At 46.5% G+C, this 20185-nt stretch overlaps 1 protein-coding gene across 2 annotated transcripts in view; it reads left to right on the plus strand.

The window, feature by feature from the left end:
* Nucleotides 1–20185, plus strand: part of lss (lanosterol synthase (2,3-oxidosqualene-lanosterol cyclase)) — a 116120-nt gene that overhangs the window by 59863 nt on the left and 36072 nt on the right. For both annotated transcript variants that reach the window (XM_068036212.1, XM_068036213.1), the window contains exons 15-16: nt 4946–5095; nt 9790–9886. In XM_068036212.1, coding sequence (XP_067892313.1) covers nt 4946–5095; nt 9790–9886 — 247 coding nt within the window. The remainder of the gene's footprint in view (nt 1–4945; nt 5096–9789; nt 9887–20185) is intronic.

Consider the following 20185-nt stretch of genomic DNA (forward strand, 5'->3'; position numbering starts at 1 on the left):
CAAGGAGCCCTGGGGCTTTGGTTCCCCTACCTTTCATCCCTGTTGGAATGTCCCTAGTCTGTACCTGAAGCATCTTAAAGATCACCCGTTGTTCAGTTACATTTTTTTCCTGTCAGTTTTTGGTTCTATTTTACTCTCACTAGGTCCCCTCTCATCCCATTGACGTTAGAATCATAGAAAGTTTAAGGCACAGAAAGAGGCCACTTGGCCCATGTCTGTGCTAGCCGAAAAACGATCCATCGATTCTAACTCCACCTTCCAGCATTTGGTCTGTAGCCCTGCAGATTACAGCACTTGAGGTGCATATCCAGACTCCTTTTGAATGAGTTGGCCCTCTTCCAGTTTAGAAGTTCTACTTTAGATTGTTCCTTGCTTTTCACCAGTACTAATCTAAACCTTATGATACAATGATCACTCTTCCCCAAATTGTTCTCCCACTGACACTTGGTCCACTTGGCTCACCTTTATTCCCCAGCACCAAATCCAGCAATGCCTCCTTCCTAGTTGGTCTGCGATCATACTGATCAAGGAAGCTCTCCTGAACCCATTTCAGAAATTCCTCCAAAAAGAAAAAGCAAAATACTGCAGTTGCTGGAAATCTGAAATAAAAACAAAATGCTGGAAATACTCAGTAGGTCTGGCAGCATCTGTGGAGAGAGAAGCAGAGTTAACATTTCAGTTCTGATGAAAGGTCACAGACCTGAAACGTTAACTCTGCTTCGCTGTCCACATGAGTATTTCCAGCACTACTTGTTTTCATTTCAGAAATTCCTCCTCCTTACTCCAACATTATCCCAATTGATATTTGGGTAATTAAAGTCTCTCAATATCACCACCTTATAGTGCTTGCAAATCTCTGTGATTACCCTGCAGATTTGCTCCTTTGGCTCTTTCTCTCACTATTTGGAGGCTATAGAATACCCCCAGTAGCATGATCATACCCTTTTTGCTTTTCAACTGTAACCAAATGGACTCTGACGTTGTCCCCTCAAGGACAATCTCCCTTTCCAACACCACAGTGTCTTCTCTAATCAGTACTGCCACCCTACCTCCTTATTTTCCTTTCCCATCTTTTCTGAACACTTTGTATTCTTGAATGTTAAGTGCCCAGTCCTCACCGGTTTTAAGCCACATTTCAGCTATTGCCACTACATCATAGTCCCACATGGCTGTGTGTCACCAACACTTTGTGCATTCACATAAATGCTTTCGAAATCTGTCTTTCGATTCCTTTGTAGTCCTTTAGTCTGCTCTTATATAATATGGTACTACGAGTCTTGCTACAATCGTACAGGGCTTTAGTGAGATCACATCTGGAGTACTGTGCGCAGTTTGAGTTTCCATATTTAAGGAAGGATATACCTGGATTGGATGCAGCCAAGGTTCACTAGATTGGTCCCCCAGATGAGAGGGTCGTCCTATGATGAGAGGCGGAGTAAATTGAGCCTATATTCCCTGGAGTTTAGAAGAATGAGAGGTGATCTCATTGAAACATGGAAGATTCTGAAGGGGCTGGATAGGGTAGACACTGAGAGGTTGTTTCTGTTGGCTGGGGAATCTAAAACATGGAGGCACAGTCTCAGGATAAGGGATCGATTATTTTCGACTGAGATGAGAAATTACTTCACTCAAAGGGTTGTGAATCTTTGGAATTCTCTACCCCAGATGGTGGTGGATGCTCCATCGTTGAATACATTTAAGGCTGGGATAGACAGATTTTTGGTCTCGCAGGGAATAAAAGGATCTGGGGAGCAGACGGGAAAGTGGAGTTGAAGCCCAAGATCGGCCATGATCATATTGAATGGTGGAGCAGGCTTGATGGGTTGTATGGTCTACTCCTGCTCCTATTTCTCATGTTCTTTTGTACTTCCTTCCCTACTAGTATCCAACACACTCACTTTGTGCACCTGATTCCTCTTTTCCGCTTCTCTATGCTGATACCCATCTCCCTGGCAATTTAGTTTAAACGCTCCCCAACCACCGTAGTGAACCTCCCCGCGACGACATTGGTCCCAGTCCTGTTGAGATGCAATCTGTCTATTTTGAATAGGTGCCTCCTGCCCCAGAGGTGTTCCCAATGCCCCAAGAATCTGAAGCTCTCCCTCCTGCACCATGCCTCAAGCCACACAGTGATCCGCCCTATCTTCCAGCTTCTACTCTCATTAGCCTGTGGCACTGCGAGTAATCCAGAGATTACAACCTTCGAGATCCTACTTTTTAACTTCCTCCCTTGCTCCTGAAAATCTGATCGTAGGACCACAATACCTGCCGTGTCTGTTGTTGGTACCAACGTGTACCATGACTTCTGGCTCACTCCCTTCCCCCTGTTCTGTATCTCTACATGATGTGCGCACCATGCGGGACTCAGGATGACAGTTACAGAGATACTTGTCTGTCCCCCTAACTTACGGAATCTGCTATAACGACTACATTTCTGTTCTTTACTGTTTCCTCCTGTGCAGTCCTTTGCCCATTGGTGCCATGGTCTGGACTGCACTCCTTCAACATTTCGTCACTCCCAGCAGTCTCCAGTTCTGTACTGGTTTGTGAGTGGCACACACCTCGAAGACTCCTGGATTTCCTGCCTCTTCCTACTCTTCCAGATGGCCACCCATCGACTCTCCTGAACTCCTCCTGCCTGTGGGGTAAAGGTCTGCATAGGAAACCCAACCAGAGGCTGTATACCGGACCCAGAAGTCTGACCCCACCCCGACACATGACGTTGGGGTCAGGTCGGGTAGCCGGCCTTTGCCCATGTACTGTTGTAAAGGCCTGCTACCTGACCTGACCCTGCCGGGTCCCGACGTCGGGTCGTGTCGGACTTCCGGGCCCGGCATTCGGGCTCGGGTCGGGTTTCCTATGCAGACCTCTACCTCCATGTAAGTACCCTGTGCAGAGCTGTAATGTGGGGTGACCCACAATGTACGATCCTGGAAACACTCTCCCTGATGCTCCGCAGTGACTCCAGCTGCCCCTCAGGAAATCCTGAGCTCGAGCAGCTGGAGACACTTCACAAACATTGTCCCTCATGGCACATGACATGTCCTAAAGTTCCCACATGGAGCAGGGATTGCAAGCAACAGGTCTTAGCTGCCCGACAATGATCTAAAAAATCTCTATTCCGTCTTATTGATTCAGTTGCTAACTTGTATAAACTATTAATTTTAATTAATGCCTCTAAGCCTGCTCCGTGCTAATACTCTTAATACTAATTCACTTCCAGTTATAGTTAACTCGATTGTTTGAAATTTGACTAGTTTAACTAGCTAAGCTGTACATTTAATACAGCAGTTTATAGTTTTGCGGTCCTAATTTGAACTGCTGCCCTAGTTAGAAAAAAAATCTTAAAACTCAGCAACAAATTACCTACCTGCTGTCCTCTGATGCACTACTTGCTTTTTAGGAAATACATTAATCGCTTCAGCACTGTTCCCCCTGCTCTCTCTCTCTTATATTCTGTCACTGCTGGTGTCTGTGCTGATCCCCTGCTCGCTTGCTCTTTTATTCTCTGCCACTGGTGTCTCCGACCAGGTCTGATCATTCTCCCTCTCTGATTTATCAGCCGCTGCTGCTGCTATCTCTGATCCATAAATGACTCCATGGTTGAGAAGAAACTCGTCACTGGCAATATCCCAGGCTGTCACAGCAGTGATGTCGTGGAATGTATTTATGTAAGACTTGTGAGTGGTTTTTATCCAAGAGGTTTTTAAACTATAGTAAAGCCAATGATGATTGACAAAACCAGGAGTCTTGCAGGAACTGTATTCTACTGCAGGTAAGGTATGTGGGGCTGTGGTGAGTATTAAATACTGTGCAGGGGTTTGCCTTCTGCCAGTCTAGAACTGGTCACTTGTGACATTTCCTTGGGTTTAGGCAGAACAATTGAATGAGTGTCTGTGGAATTCAAGTGAGGAAAATATTTTTTTTTTGTTAATTAATTAAAACAGGTGTGTCCACACTGTTTTACTTCAGGGTCCATAAGTAAACTTGTCCACGCTGCCATTAATTTGCAAACATCTCTAGCTATGGATACGAACAGCTCTTAGTGATGTGATTGCTATCATCCACAACAGAACTAAGAACCGTCCTTTCTAAACCTTCAGATGTGACAAAATCAAATAGGATAAATAAGTTAATTAAACATAAATGCAAATAGAAACACAGTTGCCTTTGATAACCTGGGACATCCCAGAATTAAAGCAGTAGTGTGAGTGAATAAAATGTTTAATTTATGTGACTAATTTTAGTTAGTAACGTTCTCACTGAGATTTAACTCAACGCATGAAAACCGCAACCTCTTTGTCCCCTCCACCAGAGCCTTTGGGTGTGATCCTGCCTTTCCTCATGGTCAAAACTACTTAAAGGGAATGAGCCAGCTTCACCTGAAATGCAATCTAAAGGCACCTATAAAACAACTTGAAATGTTACACGAGTCTGAGCAGGCTGATTGAAATCATACAGATTTAAGAATTGACCCATGGTTTGGATGACCAATTGCGCGGAAGTTACGGAGATCTATCATTAGGGACCGAGTGACTAAGCACTTGGACAGATATGAGCTGATGAAGCAGAGTCAGCATGGATTTATCAAAGGTTTGATGAATCTAGTTCAAGGTCATTATTCTGGATAGGGGGGTGTCTGAAGATGTTGTCTATATAGACTTCTAGAAGGCATTTCACGAGAGATGATTAACAAAATGGCCAACGGAATTGGCGATAATCTTGTGGTACAGGTCAGTAATTGGTTGGGAAGTGAGAGACAGAAAGTAGTTATAAAGGATTTTCTCCCTGGTTTGTAGGATGTGACAAATGGTGGAATACACCTCTTTCTGTGATCACTCCAGTGGTGGTTCATCCATCAAATTGCTTCCCTCCAGCGCCTGACCCCCCGCATCCAACGCAGTAAGTGCTCATTATAACTTTTGACTGGTGCTGTGTGTTGCAGGGTGGTTTCTCATTCAGCACCCGTGACTGTGGGTGGATTGTGGCAGATTGTACGGCAGAAGGCTTGAAGTCTGTAATGCTGCTACAGGAGAAGTGTCCCTTCATAACAGAGCACATCTCAGAGGAGCGACTGTTTGATGCTGTCAATGTGGTAAGCAGGGGATGTCACGTGGAAAAGGCAGTACTCAAAGGGAATAATGGAAGGATGAAATCAGAGTCAAAAACACTCCTTTCGCTACCCCCCTCACCCCACCAAGACTACCCAAACAAACCTGCATACATGAAAGAATTATGCACTGACCAAGGTGGACATATTGCACATGAGGCATTGGAAGTAAATTGTGAATGGTGGGGGGGGGTAGTGGGATGGACATGAGGAGCTGAGCCGGGATTGTCAGCCCTAGAACTAGTTGGGACCCAACCAGCCTGGACCATTACAGCACTTGAAGCAGAATCATTGCCTGAATGATGATGTACAGTGAGCTTAGAGCATTATGGGTGTATTGGCTGTGATGCACTGCCATACCAGGAGTGTATTGGCTGTGATACTACACTAACAAATTAGCAGTTTGGAGTTCAAATCTCACCATGGCAAGTTAACAAGTGAATTCAATAAATTGGTGCCAGAAAGAAATGAGAATGAAGACGGTCAGATGTTAGAAAACACAACTGGTTGACAAATGTCCATTACTCTATGGTTGACTCTTGATGACCTCTAAATTCATCTAGCATGACATTAAGTTATTTTTAAAAAAAAAACTGCAACCATCATGAAAACACCATTGTCACGAGGACTGGAGCTATTCAAGGTGATGCATCACCCCTACCTAAAGCAGTAAGTGCAGCACTGTCCACGACCCAAGAACAAAACAAAATTCATGGTGTGTCCTTGTTAATGAGTTGAATAGGGCCTATTTCTCAGCATTCTTCATTTGTGTTTTTTTTTTCCCTTAACATCCAAATAGGCACATGCTTTTTTTTTTACAGGTTTTGTTTTATTCCAGGGAAGTTGGGGACAAACAACAGCTTACCTAATGCAAAATATTGCTGATACGAGAAATCTGAAATTAAAAATGAAGTTGCTGGAAATACTCAGCAGTTCTGGCAGCATCTGTGGAGAGAGAAACATTTAATGTTTCAGGTCAAAGACCTTTCATCAGATGCTGCTTCATCAATGACCTATGTTCGCTGATGATTGCACAATGTTCAGCATTAGTCGCAACTCCTCTAATACTGGAGCATGCCCATGTCCAGATGCAGCAAGACCTGAACAATTTCCAGGCTTGGGCTGATGTGTGGCAAGTAACATTCATGCCACACAAGTGCCAGGCAACAATCATCTCAAACAAAAGAGAATCTAACCATCTCCCCTTGCTTTTCAATGGCATTGCCATCACTGAATTCCCTACTATCAACATCCTGGGGGTCACCATTGACTAGAAACTGAACTGGATCAGCCGCATAAATGCTGTGGCTACAAGAGCAGGTCAGACTCTGTGAATTCTGCGGCAAGTAACTCACCTGTCTCCCTAATGCCTGTCCACCATCTACAAGGCACAAGTCAGGAGTGTTAGGAGTAGGGAAGTTAAGAGACACAAAAAGGTTTGATGGTGCAAGGCATAAGGGAATGGCAATGGGACAAGTAAAGAAACAAAAGATGTTCTAAAGAAAGTGTAAATGGTAATCGCAGAATTATTCCCCACAACTGCTGGCAAAAGAAATGGTTATGTCCTAATTTGTTGAACTCACCGAGTCCAGAAGGCTGTAAAGTCCCAATCAAAAGATGGTGCTCTTCCACAAGCTTCTGTTGAGCTTCATTAGAACAGTGTAGGAGGCAGAGGACAGAGGGATCAGAGTGGGAGTGGAGCAGGGAATTAAAATGATGGGCAACTACAAGCTCAGGGTCAGCTAACAAATAAACAGGTGTTTCGCAAAGTGATCACCTAATTTGCATTTGATCTCCGCAGCGTAGGGGAGACCACATCTAGAGTGTGCAGAACGCCACATTTAAAGAAGTACAAGTAAATCACTACTTCACCTGGAAGGAGTGTTTGGGCCCTGGGCGATGGGAAGGGAAGAGGTAAACGGATAGGTGTTGTATCTCCTGTGTTTGCAGGGTTAAGGGGAGTGGATGTTGAAGGTGATTGAAGAGTGGATCTGACCTCGAACGATCAGTCCTCAAAAGGCACCAGTTTCATCCCCACTTCAGTGAATTTTGAGCATCGCACAACACAGCCTTTGCCTCCGCACCCACTTTGGCCAGGAGTGTTCCCACCGCACAGCAGACCCTTTTACCTGTCTTCAGAGTTCTCGTTCCATGTGAACCCCTCCCTCTGGCCTCTTACCCTCTCTAGAGCTTTTCACTGGGGACTGCTGGTGCAGCATCGGTCGTCTCCATCTTTCTACTCCAGTCACTCACTGCAGCCTACCTCCCTCTGAACTTGCCGAATTCCATGTTCTCAGGTCCAATCCTAACGTTGACGTTAAACCTATTTAAAGGCGTGGTGCTGTTGTTTGGCAAATTGAACTCTGCCTTGCTGAGATTGAATACCAACTCTCTTGACACCTCCTACAACTCCCTGGACCGTGAACCTATTACTGAAAATCAAGTCATTGTTTCCAGACTGTCACTGACCTCATGTCCTCTGGAGATCTTCCCTTCATGGCCTCCAACATCATAGTCCTCCAGCTCACTTCTACCTTTTCATAAGATTCACAAACACAATTACCCTGGTAGACTCATTACTTCAGCCTGTTCTAGCCCCACAGAACTGCTTTCTTCCTATCTTGACTATTTTTTCTCACCTTGTCCAGTCTCTTCTCACTTACATCCTCAACTCTTCCAACGCCCTGCATCACTTTAACAGTTTCTTGACGCTAACTGTCTCCTTTTCACCGTGGATATCCAATACCTCTACACTTCCATCCTCTACCAGGATGGCCTGAGGGCTTTCTGCTTCCTTGAATGGAGGTTCAGCTAGTCTCCATCCACCTCCACCACCTTCTGCCTGGCTGAACTTACACTTACATTGAACAACATCCTCTTTGACTCAAAAACAGAAAGTGCTTGAAATACTCAGCAGGTCAGGCAGCATCTGTGGAGAGAAAAACAGAGTGAACGTTTCAGGTATGTGACCTTTCATCAGACATCTGGGATAAGGTATCGACTGCTGACTCCCACAGCTACATTGACTATACTTCTTCTTACTCCACTTCCTGTGAGGACTGTATTCCGTTCTCCCAGTTTTTCCGTCTCCGTCGTATCCGTGCTGACAATGCCACCTTCCATGCCAGTGTTTCGGACATATCTTTTTTCCTCAACTAAGGATTCCCTCCGCCGTGGTTGTCAGGGTTCTCGACCTTGTCCATTCCATTTCCCACATTTCTCTTACCCCTTCTGCTCCCTCCCAGAATCACAAAGTTCCCTTTGTCCTCACCTTTTAACCCCACTAGTCTCCACATTTAACGGTTCATCCTTCTCCATTTCCGCCACCTCCAGCATGATGCCACCACCAAACACATCTTTCCCTCCCGTCCCCTGTCAGCATTCCAAAGGGATCGTTCCCTCTCTGACACCTCAGTCAGCCCCAACGCTCCCTCACCTTCCCACAGCACCTTCCCATTGTTATGACTAGGGATCTAGGGTTCCCTCTCAGCCTTCACCTGGTCTTACCAAAACAGGGTTTAATTTTAAACACACCGTGTTTTTAGCTCCCCCTTGGTGAATCCTTGTTCAATGCTTTCCAATTATAAGGCAAATAAACCAACCAAACAGGTTTTCTTGGGTTTAAAGAAGAAAGGTTGAACTTTATTAACCCTAAACTCTAATTCGGTTGACACCTTTGGATACGCGACGTGCCCACGCTAGCATGCATAAGCGATACACACATGCAGATAGAGACAGAAAAGAGCAGAAGAAATAAAGTGGAAAAGATGGAGGCAATATCTGAAGATGGTTTTGGTTACTGTTCTTCGAGCTCGCTGTTGAGTCCTTGATTGTTGGTAGGTCTTGCTTTTCGTTGGGGGCCGGTATTATTCTTAAATCTTGTTCGATGCAGGAGACTTTTCTCTCTTGTGGTTCACATCATCCGTGGATTTGGAGTTCCATCAGAAAGAGATGGGAGCAGACAGGAGAGACTGTGGTGAGCCAGGCAGGAGAGGTCTTTTCAGTCCAGGAGCAAACAATCTCTCTCAGTTCAAAAACTGTCTGTGCGCAATTCAAAAACTCCCAAGTTGGCCGCAGGTTAGTCATGTGACCAACTGGTTTAACCACTTCTGTTTCTGATTCTCTTGTCCTAGCAGACCCTGGAATGTCTCTTCTTACACACAATACCCAGTGATCAAAGTCCATTTTAAGTTAAGTGGATAAGGGAAGTAACCTCTCTTGTCTCCATTGGTATGCAAATGTCCTCCATCCAAGTGTCTGGCAGCCCTTGTAACAGGCCTTCTCTTCTTCCCAGCAACAATTTGAAATTTAATGTCTATATGGCGAAATTAATGTGCCTCATTCATGGCAGGTGGGGGCCCAGCATGACGCCATGCAAACACAAACGATGCAACACCTGCTATTTCACCCCTTCCCACCGTCCAGGTCCCCAAGCACTCCCAGGTGAAGCAGGAATTTATTTGAAATAAAAACAGAGATTCCTGGAAATGCGCACAGGTCTGACAGCATCTGCGGAGAGAGAAACAGGTAACATTTCAGATCGATGACCATTCATCAGAACATTCTCATCAACCTTTAACTTCTCTCTCCACAGATGCTGTCTGGCCTGCTGAGTATTTCCAGCATTTTCTGTGTTTTTTTTTGTTGCACCTTATCTAATCTCTTGTTTCTCGTTGCAGCTGCTCAGTATGAGAAACCCCGATGGTGGATTTGCTACATATGAGACAAAACGTGGGGGCCGACTGCTGGAGCTTCTGAACCCATCAGAGGTTTTTGGTAAATTTCTTGAATTTATATTGTATAAAAAGCAAACTTTTTAGTAAATCTTTCCTAATTGTCATGCAGGTCAGTTCTTCATGCAATAACTAGACACTGATCTCTAGAACACTGAGTCTGTGTTAAATAGAATATGAGGTTTTCTCTGAATTACTGCAGTTTGAGGAACAGTTACAATCCCCATTTGATTCTGTTGGTGCCTTTGATCTCTCCTGATTTGAAGCTGACTTGATGTTTGAGGTTTCGGGCCCCACTGAATTAAATTGTTCAGGAATGCAATTCAAAGGGCAGGTGTTGTTTTATACGATGTATCTATCTTAGGAAAGAAGGGCTTGCACTACATTTGGGTTATGAAGAAAGAAGTTCTGTTGATCCAATTATAAGCATTGAGTCGTGCATCCAGTGAGAGGACTGCTCTTTTAAGTGTCTAGCCCCATGTTCACAGTGGACTAGGTCAGTAACCCTACATTGTTTGCTGGAATATTTTAGATATGATGGTCAGGTGACAGCTTAAATAGTTGGTCAATATTTTACAGAGGATGTTTAGGAAAGGGTTTGAGATGTAGCTGTCACACATCTGAGGGCCCCTCCTTCTTAGTGTGTAAATATTGGCAAGACTTTTGTTGTTATGACCTCCATCCTTTGCTTCCTGTGTTTCTATATCTGTATCTGCTTCACCGTGCAGCTCTCTTCAGGACTCAGAAACTGAGCATGTGATTCTGCTCAGTGATTCGTCTATGCCTGTAGTTTTATATTGCTTCTAAAAGTGTTATTGTGGTGCGCAGTGTCCTGGGTGTTTTCAGCCCAATTTGAGGTAGCTTGGTTCTATATAGGTGTATTCTTTCCCCTCCCCCACCCCCACACTTGGTACTTGGGATGCTGGATCTCCTAATGCTGTTATTTGAAGTGAAGGCGATCTTCCTGTTGCATCGGAGCTTCTGAGCCCTCCTCCCCAGCCCCACCCCATTCCCAGGGTGTAAACCACACAAATTCTGCCTCTGCCCCAAATTGGCTTGTTGTATTTATACTTATTGGACTTCTTGAACCGTTTTGCTGGATGGAATCGCTATGCTCCTATGTATTTGGTCTAGACTAAGTAACCTCCTTGTTCAATGTTCAAAAAATGTTTTCTAGCCTGTCTCATAAGGTTACTTCATGTGCACCCCATACAAGCAGATTAGGAAATCCACTTAGCTCATCCACCCTGCAACACATCACAGTTATGTCATTTGTGTTTTCGGACATCCTTACCCTTGTACCTATCCTTTCTTCTCCGCCTCCTCACCACTGCCCCCTCAACCCCCCCGCCCCTTCAGCATCCTGGAAGAGAGGAAACAAAGATGCGTTGCCAACTTCAAATTCCTCTTTCAAAGCTTCCTCCCGAGCTCCCAAAGGCGATCAGGCAAACCCCAAGATGCCCTAAACCCACTTGTTATTACCTGAAGTCTTGCCTTCCTTCTGCTGTGATCAAGTAGTTTTCAAGAATTGTGTCTAATGCACTCTTGAATGACTGGAAGCAGTCAGTCCTCACTATGGCCTCTGGATTTCTGTTCTATAGGGCAATATTCCACCGGGCAATCAGCCTCTCAGAAAAATAAACTGCTTCCTCAGTTTAAATAGGTGGCCCCTAGTACTACTCAACCACATTACCTCAATCTAACCATGTTTATGTCATCCACGTCCTTAATAGTTTTTGGGGTACCTGTATCCAAGTCTAGAGGTTTCCAGTGAATCGAAATCCAGGTTAATAAATCTACCATTAAACTTCATGCATTTAGGCCAGAGACCATCACTGTTGGTTTTTCTGTGCCTAGAGACACACATTCCTCCTTGAAGTGGAGGGACCGAAATGGTACACATGGTGCTGTAAGTGAGGTCTCACTAAATCCTTATATAGCACTAGTTTTGTACTGAGCAGTGCAGGCAGTACTGCCCAGTACCCTATTTGCTCTAGTCACAGCCTCCTGTCACTGAACTTGAAGTGTTGGGGGTAATGTATTAGCATGGATAGAGGATTAGCTAACTAACAAGAAACACAGTTGGGATAAATGGGGAAATTTTGGGTTGGCAAATGGTAACTAGTGAAGTGCCAGAGGGATCATTGCTGGGGCCTCAACTATTTACAATCTATAGTAATGACTTGGATGAAGGGACCAAATGTATTATAGCTGAATTTCTGGATGGTATAAAGATAAGTAGAAAAGCAAGTTGTGAGGAAGACACTAAGAGATATAGATAGATTAAGTGAATGGGGAAAATAATTGGCAAGTGGAGTATAATGTGGGAAAATGTGAGGTTGTCCACTTTATTTATTTTTATTTTATTTAGAAATACAGCACTAAAACAGGCCCTTTGGACCACCGAGTCTGTGCCGACCAACAACCACCCATTTATACTAATCCTACATTAATCCCATATTCCCTACCACATCCCCACCATTCTCCTATCACCTACCTACACTAGGGGCAATTTACAATGGCCAATTTACCTATCAACCTGCAAGTCTTTGGCTGTAGGAGGAAACCGGAGCACCCGGTGGAAACCCACACGGTCACTGGGAGAACTTGCAAACTCCGCACAGGCAGTACCCAGAACTGAACCCGGGTCGCTGGAGCTGTGAGGCTGCGGTGCTAACCACTGTGCCACTGTGCTGCCCCGCCTCTTTTTCAGGAAGAACAGAAAAGTAGAATCTTATTTAAAAGGAGATAGACTGCAGATTACTGTGATATAGAGGGATCTGGGTGTCCTTGTAACCAAAAAAGTTAGCATGCGGGTCCAGCAGGTAATTAGGAAGGCAAATGGAATGTTGGTATTTATTGCAAAGGGGCTGGAGTATAAAAGTAGGGAAGTCTTACCACAACTGTACAGGGCATTTGTGAGACCGTACCTAGAGTACGGAGTGCAGTTTTGGTTCCCTTACTTGAGGGACGTACTTGCATCGGAGGCAGTTCAGAGAATGTTCACTTGGCTGTTTCCTGGGATGAAGGGGTTGTCTTATGAGGAAAAGCTGAGCAGGTTGGGCCTATACTCATTGGAGTTTAGAAGAATGAGAGGTGATATTGAAACATAACATTCTGAGGGGGCTTGATAGAGTAGATGCTGAGAGGATGTTTCCCATCATGGGGGAATCTAAAAATAGGGGGACGCTGTTTCAAAATAAGGGGACTGAGGGGAGGAGGAATTTCTTCTCTCAGTGGGTTGTTAATCTTTGGAATTCTTTTCCCCAGACAGCAGTGGAGGCTGGGTCATTGAATATGTTCAAGACTGACTTTGACAGATTTTTGATCTACAAGGGAGTCCAGAGTTATGGCGGGGCAGGCAGGAAAGTGGAGTTAAGGCCACAATCAGATCAGCCATCATCTTATTGAATGGCGGAGTAGGCTTGAGGGGCCAAATGGCCTACTGCTCTTGTGTTCTTATTTGCTAATGATCACTCCCAAGTGTGTCTCCCTCTCACCTTTTAGCCTGCACCCACTCATGCTTTATTCCGTCTGAATTCTGGTATTTGCATGTGTAACTTGATTTGGGGATGTGCAACAGTTGCTGGCCTTGCCAGCAATGCTTACATCCCATATTAAAAAAAAAAAACTGCACATTTCCTTATAGTGAAAAACATTTGCCAAGCTATGGCCCACTTTCCCAGTCAATCCATACCCAGCTGAAATATTTTCCAGGGTTAGTGGTTGAAGTAGATGCTGTTAACATTCAAAGACGGGTGAATAATGGGAAAGAGATGAAAGTTTATGGTAATTGTGATTAGAGTTATTAGCTCATGAATTGGTCAGGCTGAATGGCCTGCTTCCACGTTATAATTTCTATGGATTTCCTTTTAAGGTCCTGACCGTACCACATGATTTGGTACCTACAAATTTAATAACTACTTTCTGCCCTGCTCTGGGTCATTGGTAAATATAAAAATGGAAGTAAGCTAAGCCACAATTACTGGGCATCCCATTAGTGACCAGACAACAGTAGGTAGCTGCCATTAGCAAATAGACACCAGTGAGTCGCTCCATCAGGGACCAGATAGCTGCGATTCACGACCAGACACCAGTGGGCAGCTGCCCCATTTAAATCGACTCTGCTTAGACTGTAAATTAACTAAACAATCATATCTCACAATATCACCCTCTATCAGGCAATTTATTTTTAATGCACAGCCTCTCTGCACATTATTAAAACCTAGTTTGGAAATATATAAACTGACGAGAACAGCTGGTGATACTTTAATCTCCGATCCTGCTGTCTTCACAGTCCAGAGTGTCTGCAGCCACGGCATGCGGTAAGTCCATTGAGGTGAAGAAGGAGCTGCGGGACCCGAGAGAAGTCCTGTGAAAAGGTGCCCCGAACACCCAAAAAATCCATGAACGGCCCCCCCGGCCGCAACTTCAAAGCGCCCGCGGGAGATGGCTCGGAGAGCATCTGCAGCGCACTGTCGGCAATGCTGCATGCCTTTATTTAAACCACTGCAAAAAAAAAACCCTTAGCAAATGTAATCACCTCTAAGTCTGCCAAATGATGCTTCACCTCCCGAAGGACGTGGATGAGCTTTCCGGACGTCGATGGTGGGCACTGAGGAAATGGCTTATTACCTGCACCAGATTCCACCCCCCCTTCCCCCCCCCCCCTTTACCCCCCTTCCACCCCCCTCCCCTTCCCTGCTCCACCCTCTCAGCTCACCCCCTCACAACCCCGTCCCAGCCCGCCCCCCCCCCCCTCGCACCATCTTCACCCCGCACCCCCTTCCCCTGCACCCCCCCCTCCTCCCTCTACCCCTCCCCCTTGCATCCCCTCCTCCCACCGGCACCATCCTACACCTGTGTAGGGGCCCCAACAACCCCACTGCCTTGTGGGCGTCTCGGGAGAGACCAAGGCTAAGGGAGTAAACCCTAACAGAAAATCCGGAGCGGAACCCCGTAGGCGGTCATGTGTCACCTTTGGCATGTTTCCGGCAGTTCCTGCAGCCATACTGGTGCCAAACGTCGTGTCCTGCACTCCTTTGGACCCCACCAGAAAGGCCGAGAGGGGGGTTTTGACGACTGGGCAACTCTCAACCTCCATAAATTTGCCCAGGCATGCGCCATGGAGAGGTCACTCCATAGTTGCCTCACAGCGACTGAAACAACACGGAAGGCAGCAGTTACGGGTTATAAGTCCAGATAAATTGGCGTAGAAACTGGGCGCCACGGGTTGCCTTTGTCGGTGGGAGAGGTCATTGCACCTCACTGGACAGCTACCGCCCGCCTCAAACCGGGCAGCCCCCGGTCAATAAGGTTCTGTCCCGCCACAGTCTGCCTGCTTCAATGGGTGCTTGGAGCTCAGGGTCATTGCCCGAAAGGTGGACTGATACACCGCACCAAACAACATGAAAAAAGGAAAGAAGGTACCAGCCCTTCGCTTTGCAAGCTGGAACGTCAGAACTATGTGTCCTGGCCTGTCGGAAGACCTTACACAAATCAACGATTCTCGGAAGACCGCCATCATTAACAACGAGCTCAGTAGACTCAATGTGGACATTGCAGCACTTCAGGAGACTCGCCTCCCCGCGAGTGGCTCTCTAGCAGAGCAAGACTACACCTTCTTCTGGCAGGGCAGGGATCCTGAAGAACCAAGACAGCATGGAGTGGGCTTCGCCATCAGAAACTCCTTGCTCAGCATGATAGAGCCTCCCTCAAATGGCTCGGAACGCATACTGTCCATCCGACTGCTCACCACCTCTGGTCCAGTACACCTACTCAGCATCTATGCTCCAACACTCTGTTCCGCACCTGAAGCTAAAGACCAGTTCTATGAACAACTCCATAACATCATTAGCAGCATCCCCAACACCGAACACCTATTCCTGCTGGGGGACTTTAATGCCAGGGTTGGGGCCGACCATGACTCATGGCCCTCCTGCCTTGGGCGCTATGGCGTTGGAAGGATGAATGAGAACGGGCAGAGACTGCTTGAGTTGTGTACCTATCATAACCTCTGCATCACCAACTCGTTCTTTCACACTAAACCCTGTCACCAGGTTTCATGGAGGCACCCAAGATCACGTCGTTGGCACCAGCTAGACCTCATTGTCACAAGGCGAGCCGCCTTAAACAGTGTTCAAATCACACGCAGCTTCCACAGTGCGGACTGCGACACCGACCACTCCCTGGTGTGCAGCAAGGTTAGACTCAGACCAAAGAAGTTGCATCATTCCAAGCAGAAGGGCCACCCGCGCATCAACACGAGCAGAATTTCTCACCCACAGCTGTTACAAAAATTTCTAAATTCACTTGTAACAGCCCTTCAAAACACTCCCACAGGGGATGCTGAGACCAAGTGGGCCCACATCAGAGACGCCATCTATGAGTCAGCTTTGACCACCTACGGCAAAAGTGCGAAGAGAAATGCAGACTGGTTTCAATCTCATAATGAAGAGCTGGAACCTGTCATAGCCGCTAAGCGCATTGCACTTTTGAACTACAAGAAAGCCCCCAGCGATTTAACATCCGCAGCACTTAAAGCAGCCAGAAGTACTGCACAAAGAACAGCTAGGCGTTGCGCAAACGACTACTGGCAACACCTATGCAGTCATATTCAGCTGGCCTCAGACACCGGAAACATCAGAGGAATGTATGATGGCATGAAGAGAGCTCTTGGGCCAACCATCAAGAAGATCACCCCCCTCAAATCTAAATCGGGGGACATAATCACTGACCAACGCAAACAGATGGACCGCTGGGTTGAGCACTACCTAGAACTGTACTCCAGGGAGAATGCTGTCACTGAGACTGCCCTCAATGCAGCCCAGCCTCTACCAGTCATGGATGAGCTGGACATACAGCCAACCAAATCGGAACTCAGTGATGCCATTGATTCCCTAGCCAGCGGAAAAGCCCCTGGGAAGGACAGCATTACCCCTGAAATAATCAAGAGTGCCAAGCCTGCTATACTCTCAGCACTACATGAACTGCTATGCCTGTGCTGGGACGAGGGAGCAGTACCCCAGGACATGCGCGATGCCAACATCATCACCCTCTATAAAAACAAAGGTGACCGCGGTGACTGCAACAACTACCGTGGAATCTCCCTGCTCAGCATAGTGGGGAAAGTCTTTGCTCGAGTCGCTCTGGACAGGCTCCAGAAGCTGGCCGAGCGCGTCTACCCTGAGGCACAGTGTGGCTTTCGTGCAGAGAGATCGACTATTGACATGCTGTTCTCCCTTCGTCAGATACAGGAGAAATGCCGTGAACAGCAGATGCCCCTCTACATTGCTTTCATTGATCTCACCAAAGCCTTTGACCTCGTCAGCAGACGTGGTCTCTTCAGACTACTAGAAAAGATCGGATGTCCACCAAAGCTACTAAGTATCATCACCTCATTCCATGACAATATGAAAGGCACAATTCAACATGGTGGCTCCTCATCAGAGCCCTTTCCTATCCTGAGTGGTGTGAAACAGGGCTGTGTTCTCGCACCCACACTTTTTGGGATTTTCTTCTCCCTGCTGCTTTCACATGCGTTCAAATCCTCTGAAGAAGGAATTTTCCTCCACACAAGATCAGGGGGCAGGTTGTTCAACCTTGCCCGTCTAAGAGCGAAGTCCAAAGTACGGAAAGTCCTCATCAGAGAACTCCTCTTTGCTGACGATGCTGCTTTAACATCTCACACTGAAGAATGCCTGCAGAGTCTCATCGACAGGTTTGCGTCTGCCTGCAATGAATTTGGCCTAACCATCAGCCTCAAGAAAACGAACATCATGGGGCAGGATGTCAGAAATGCTCCATCCATCAATATTGGCGACCACGCTCTGGAAGTGGTTCAAGAGTTCACCTACCTAGGCTCAACTATCACCAGTAACCTGTCTCTAGATGCAGAAATCAACAAGCGCATGGGTAAGGCTTCCACTGCTATGTTCAGACTGGCCAAGAGAGTGTGGGAAAATGGCGCACTGACACGGAACACAAAAGTCCGAGTGTATCAGGCCTGTGTCCTCAGTACCTTGCTCTACGGCAGCGAGGCCTGGACAACGTATGCCAGCCAAGAGCGACGTCTCAATTCATTCCATCTTCGCTGCCTTCGGAGAATACTTGGCATCAGGTGGCAGGACTATATCTCCAACACAGAAGTCCTTGAAGCGGCCAACATCCCCAGCTTATACACACTACTGAGTCAGCGGCGCTTGAGATGGCTTGGCCATGTGAGCCGCATGGAAGATGGCAGGATCCCCAAAGACACATTGTACAGCGAGCTCGCCACTGGTATCAGACCCACCGGCCGTCCATGTCTCCGTTATAAAGACGTCTGCAAACGCGACATGAAATCGTGTGACATTGATCACAAGTCGTGGGAGTCAGTTGCCAGCATTCGCCAGAGCTGGCGGGCAGCCATAAAGACAGGGCTAAATTGTGGCGAGTCAAAGAGACTTAGTAGTTGGCAGGAAAAAAGACAGAGGCGCAAGGGGAGAGCCAACTGTCCAACAGCCCCAACAAACAAATTTCTCTGCAGCACCTGTGGAAGAGCCTGTCACTCCAGAATTGGCCTTTATAACCACTCCAGGCGCTGCTTCACAAACCACTGACCACCTCCAGGCGCGTATCCATTGTCTCTCGAGATAAGGAGGCCCAAAAGAAGTTTGGAAATTCATATAAATAATAACTATTGATCCACTTGATGATTTCCTAAACCTGGATCAGATTTGTCACATTTTACTCTGGTTTCCTCAAGCCATGTGGAGAATCCTTCATCGAGCCTGAGTTCCAGCTGATTGTGAATAATCCCCCTAATGATGCTTCTCATTAACATCCCCAGCACAGAAAATAAATTCCGTGATCTTTTGTTTGCAAGTTGTGAATTTTTCATTAAGGGCACTGAAGGCCTGTTCCACCTGCTGTCTGGCACTTGCCCTGTTCTCACTAACTTGTTGATATTTACTAGGGTATCATACACAATCCCTACTGTCCTTTTCAGTGCCTGAGGATAAGCTAAATCTCACCCTCCTGTTTTTCTTTTCCATTTTGAGTTCTTTTTAAATTTAGCTTGCATATTTCATTTGAAATCTGTGGGTCACAACTGGCTCAAATCATTCATCCCAGATCTGGCTGGACATGTCAAGCTCCAGAGGGTTTCAGTTGCTTCTGCCAAAATTGCTGTTTATCCTAGGTCATTCTGGAGAGTCCAGATAGTCCCGGGCTGCTATTCCTTTGTGGTGTACGTGTGTTGACCTCTGCTGAGGTGTCCTGCATGGAGCGCTCAATCTCTGTGCTCAGAGAACATAATTTTTTTTTTTAAAGTTCGTTTTTATGGGATGTGGTTGTCGCTGGCTAGGCCAGCATTTATTGCCCATCCCTAATTGTCCTTGAGAAGGTAGCGGTGAGCTGCCTTGAACTGCTGCAGTCCTTGGTGTGTAGGTACACCAACAGTGCTGTTAGGAAGGGAGTTCCAGGATTTTGACCCGGCGACAGTGAAGGAACGACTATGTAGTTCCATGTCAGGATGGTGTGTGGCTTGGAGGGGAACTTGCAGGTGGTGATGTTCCCATGCGTCTGCTGCCCTTGTCCTTCTATGTGGTAGAGGTCGCGGGTTTGGAAGGTGCTGTCGAAGGAACCTTGGTGGGTTAATGCAGTGCATCTTGTATATGGTACACACTGCTGCCACTGTGCATCGATTGGTGGAGGGAGTGAATGTTGGAGTTGGTGGATGGGGTGCCAGTCAAGTGGGCTGCTTTGTCCTGGAGTGTTCTTGAGTATTGTTGGAGCTGCACCCATCTAGGCAAGTGGATAATATTCCATGACACCATGACTTGTGCCTTGTAGATGGTGGACAGGCTTTGGGGAGACAGAAGGTGAGTTACTTCCTGCAGAATTCCCAGCCTCTGACTTGATCTTGTAGTCATAGCATTATGTGGCTGGTCCAGTTCAGCAGTTTCTGGGCAGTGGTGACCCCCATAATGTTGATAGTGGGGGATTCAGTGACAGTAATGTCATTGAACATCAAGGGGAGATAGTTAGATTCTCTCTTGTTGGAGATGGTCATTGCCTGGCACTTGTGTGGCACGAATGTTACTTGCCACTTATCAGCCCAAGCCTGGATGTTCAGGTCTTGCTGCATATGGACATGGGCTGCTTCAGTGTCTAAGGAGTCATGAATGGTGCTGAACATTGTGCAATCATCAGCGAACATCCCCACTTCTGACCTTATGATGGAGGGAAGGTCATTGATGCTAAAGATGGTTGGACCTAGGGCACTACTCTGAGGAACTCCTGCAGTGATATCCTGGGACTGAGATGATTGACCTCCAATAAACACAATCATCCTTTGTGC

The sequence above is a fragment of the Heterodontus francisci genome, chromosome 7 (assembly GCF_036365525.1).
Source record: "Heterodontus francisci isolate sHetFra1 chromosome 7, sHetFra1.hap1, whole genome shotgun sequence".
Classification (NCBI taxonomy): domain Eukaryota; kingdom Metazoa; phylum Chordata; class Chondrichthyes; order Heterodontiformes; family Heterodontidae; genus Heterodontus; species Heterodontus francisci.